At 30.9% G+C, this 4,439-nt stretch overlaps 1 protein-coding gene across 1 annotated transcript; it reads right to left on the bottom strand.

The window, feature by feature from the left end:
* Positions 1 to 230: 230 nt before the first annotated feature.
* On the bottom strand, positions 231 to 2,562 carry LOC100168985 (b-cell CLL/lymphoma 7 protein family member B-like). Its single transcript, NM_001246019.2, is given in 4 exon segments — positions 231 to 746; positions 854 to 962; positions 1,098 to 1,173; positions 2,233 to 2,562. Coding segments are annotated over 4 exon segments (402 nt in total). The 5' UTR covers positions 2,325 to 2,562; the 3' UTR covers positions 231 to 621.
* Positions 2,563 to 4,439: the final 1,877 nt, after the last annotated feature.

The following is a 4,439-nucleotide window of genomic DNA, read 5'->3' as shown; positions in this document are numbered from 1 at the left end:
CTAGATCACGGAGTAACATCAAACTTTATAATTTAACAATTTAACAAAGCACATTTTCAAAAGTCAAAACATAACATGACATTTAAAATATTTAAAAACAAATTGTTATGCTTGTTATTAAATTTGTTATTATATAACTTTTTAATATTGTATTTTGATCGATCAACTCCAAAACTTTATTGCTAAATTCAAAAGAACCACAAACTAAATAAATGAAGAACAAATTTTCATTTAGTCAATGGTATAATACGCAAAGTCAGTTATATTTATTTATACCATTGAATTGAATTTTGATAGTCAAAATATGAATAAATTAAGTTTAAAAAAAAATGAAATAAAAAATAGCGACTTAAAGGTAATATATACACAAATGCACATTTTCTGATTCTAATATAAAAAAATTCAACACTGAGGAATGAATGTTTGTCAATGGAAAGGAAGGGAGAAGGCAGGAGAACATACACATACAGCACAATCAATAGTAGTTACAGTACAAAGTTTCCAAACAATTTAAAAAAAAACATATAGAGGTAGTTAATTAAGTGTTTTTGCACAAAAAAATGTTACAAGACACAAACGAAAATTCAATTTTTTTTAGGGTAAAGCAATGGATAGGAAAACTTATTCAGTTTTTATTTGTTTAGCCGGCGGTGGTTCACTGTTTTGTGAATTGGAATCTTCCGAAAAACCCAACTGGGTGGCAAATTCGGTTGGTTCTTGTGAATGAGAATCACTGACGGAAAATGCTGCAATAATAATGAAAAAAAAAATTAGTAGGATTATAATTTAACTATTGTTAGGTTAGATTACAATAATTAATGATTATATTATTGTGTGTTTTAGGTGATCTTACAGGTATTTGAGTCATCGGCAATGGAGAAGTTTGAGTGCGTCGCCTCGATAGGTCTTTTGCCCAACATGTTCTCTTTGTTCGAGTGAGAATGTTCTTTTGACTTTTTCTTCTGAAAAGTAAAATATTCGATTATAAACATCTTGTTATAAAATGAAATGCCAACGTTATAGCAATATAATTCAGTATTTGTTTATTCAATTAAGTCTAAAGTATGAAAATAAAGTGCTATTTTAATAATACTAACCTGTTCGTTGGATATTATGGGTACCCATTTGTATATTTTCATGGTAGTCTCTCCGATCGTTACCCATTTCTTTTCCCTAAAACGGCAAATTAAACTATGAAAATATAGTCTTTATACTTTACATGGATTTTAATTTAGCTAGTTAAAAATTATTTTTGAGCAAGGAACTCAGAAATTGTTATATAATTTATTTCAACTTCCCTACCTTAATTTTAATTTAATTATTAGAATGTAATTTATTAGCATCATTGAACAATTTTATCACAGTGCAAATAACAAAAATGTAAGTTTTGAGAATAGTTTTAAAATTTAAACAGTATTTAGATTATAATAAAAGTTAATAAAAAATATAAGGCAATGAAGTTAAATATCCTATGCAAATTATCAACATTTTACTTAGTAGGTACCTACATCATATTCATTGGTTTTTTTAGTTAGTGAAATAATTAAATTGTTAGGTAGATAAACATTAGTAATATAAGTACTTAATCACTTAAATTAAATAGTTAACCTTTCAATATAATGGTACATTGTGAAAATAATTTGAATTTAACTGTGTTAAATAATTTCAACAGCAAAAAGAAAACTCAAACAGGTAGGTATGTAGTTATTGGTCAATTCAACCTGACACTTAAATTAAATTATGTAAATTATATATTTAGTACAGTACTGATGTATGTATGTTCTCAAAACATTTAAACGTTTATTAACAGGTAATTATAATAAAAGTAAATATCATTAATGGGTAGTAAAAGTAATTGAATATTATAGTGTATTAATTGTTTTGTTGGCATGTTTACACAGCACATTAAAGCCATAATGAGCAAACATCCAGAGTATGTGATTTTGGACCGAGCACACTGTGCTTTGTGAGATAACTACATATCTAGTAACGACGGAGTCTCCTATAGATGCACCTATAAATAATGCATTGATGGTTGCATCCAAAGGTGGCTATGATACATTAGACAGGCGTGTGACACATAGAAAAAAAAACTGAGAGCGGACGACGGTCGAATAACTTCTATTTACGCATAAGGTGAAAAGTCAAACACAGCACGGTTCGTTTGGCAGAAATAGTATAAAAAGAAATGTACTCGTTTACACTCAAAATGTACTGTTTGTCATTACTCACCACCGGCGGACCTTGTCCACGACCTGCATGACCCTCTTAATGTCATCTTTGGCTCTGCTCCTGGTCTCCGCACGCACTGACCGAGACATCATAATACAAACGACTGGCGGCGCTGCTGCGGGTAAGGGAGGCGTCCGACCCAAAACGCCGGACGGACGGCTTAAAGTGGTTGAACGGCGGCGGCAAGTGCGATGCACCTCCCGAATCGGGTGACAGGACGGTCGGACAGGAAGATGGTCCCCGAGAGACGAAAACGATTCGTTGCGACGCCAGGTACGGTGCCCGGTGCCGGATAACACGGACTCTGTAGTTTGTATTTCTGTAGACTGTAAACAAGCACAAAATAATCGATAAAAAAATTAAAAACTTGAAACTGTTATCATACTGTATCAGTCGACGCGAACTGGGCGCCATCTGGTCGCGCAAACGAACGCAGCCGCTCGCCGCGCAATAAAATAATCGTGGTCTCGCGGTAAGTCCACGCAATAAAAATTAGCTGTCTATAATAATTATTATTATGTACCTACTCACTAATTATTCAAAATTTAAAATTTTTGGTGGTGGAGAGGGGAGGGGGATGTAACCACCCAAATAATTTAATTCAAACAAAATTATTAAAGGGACATACAGTGACGTCATTTTAGGTGGTAAGGTGGACATTTGCCCCCTTTACAATTAGTAAAAGCAGCCCAATTATTGGCATTTGGGCTGTTTATTAATGAAATAACATAACATCATAGGTATCATTTTTCAAATTGTCAGTAAATATAATATTGTGTAAGCACTACAAAAATATTGTCAGGATAATAATTAATATTTATGGCTTTTGGTTAAAATGTACCTATATACCTATATAGGTACGCTATATTAGACGCTGATACCATAGAATAATAGAAATTCTAAAAAAAAAACAATCACTCTTGAATGTATCGATGGTTTCAAAGAGACCTCTATCCTACGTAATAACAGGTAGATACTATTGCTTAAATATTTTCTGTTTTTTAAATAACGTTTTATGTGTTTTAGCAGTCATGTTCATATTATCATATAGTAATTTAATTTGTTCGAATCCTAAAGAAAAATATTAAATTACGCCACTAAGGTAGGTACCGTAATTATTTAGCATTTCCACGTCATTTTTGCAATAATATGAGCCATGAGGCTATTTTTGTCAAGTTTTGTAAGATGGACATCGTTTCGGGATAATAATGTAAAAGAAAATTAGTTTCCGAACGAAGCGATTTGTTTTTTTTTTTGTTAAATTATAATATGGGCTTAAGGCTAGCCTAAAATCTCTCCCCTCTCCTGATATCCTCTCCCTATATCTGATATATAACGTACGGCCACACGTATCGGCGGCAAATAGGATTATTTGAAGCAATTGCTTCATGTCTGAAATGGGTAGGTGGTTGTATAAATATATATTATATAACCGTAAGATCTTAATACAAGTATCATGGCAAATATTATAATTAATAATTATTAATGCCGTGGTAAAAATATTTAAAATATACAATATGTTTCAAAACCTCCACAATTTCACGCCGTCACTGACTGCTACTATCATAAGGCGTACATTTTCATAATTATATTATAGATAGATAGGTAGATAGGTATAGGTATGAAAAAAACATTTTGATATATATAGTTCTTAGTTTCTAATTCATTATAATTTCTAAAACAAATAATCAAAAACTGTTTTATTTTTTTATAAATACGCCTCAACTGCTATGGTTATTGGCGTTTCTAAAAATATATTACATTTAATAATTTATGCATTAAAAACTGTTATGTTAAATTATAAAGGTAACAAATTACAATATATATTTACAATTGAATTTATGGGAAAAATATTTAAAATAAAATCATTGTCTAATATCTCTTAATCTCTTTCAATATTTAAAAATTATAATAGCCAAATTTTAAAACTTGAAAGTTAAATAGTTAAAACATAGTCCATCACTCATCAGTCATCTTAAATAATTGTTTATTCTTACTTCTTTGCATGGCCGAAAATTACCTTTCACATGTCGCTAAACTAATAACGGTACATACCTAATATCATACCTTCTTAACAGTGTTTGGAAGGAACGAATTCCTTTTTAAGGAACGGCACGATGAACGAATTCCTTTGTATAAAAAAAGAACGAGAAAATGAACTAGTTCTTTTTTTCAAGGAAAAATAACAAAATTGTTCGTTCCTTTCG

This window comes from Acyrthosiphon pisum, chromosome A1 (genome assembly GCF_005508785.2).
Source record: "Acyrthosiphon pisum isolate AL4f chromosome A1, pea_aphid_22Mar2018_4r6ur, whole genome shotgun sequence".
NCBI lineage: Eukaryota > Metazoa > Arthropoda > Insecta > Hemiptera > Aphididae > Acyrthosiphon > Acyrthosiphon pisum.
This window is presented reverse-complemented; position numbering and strand designations above follow the sequence as displayed.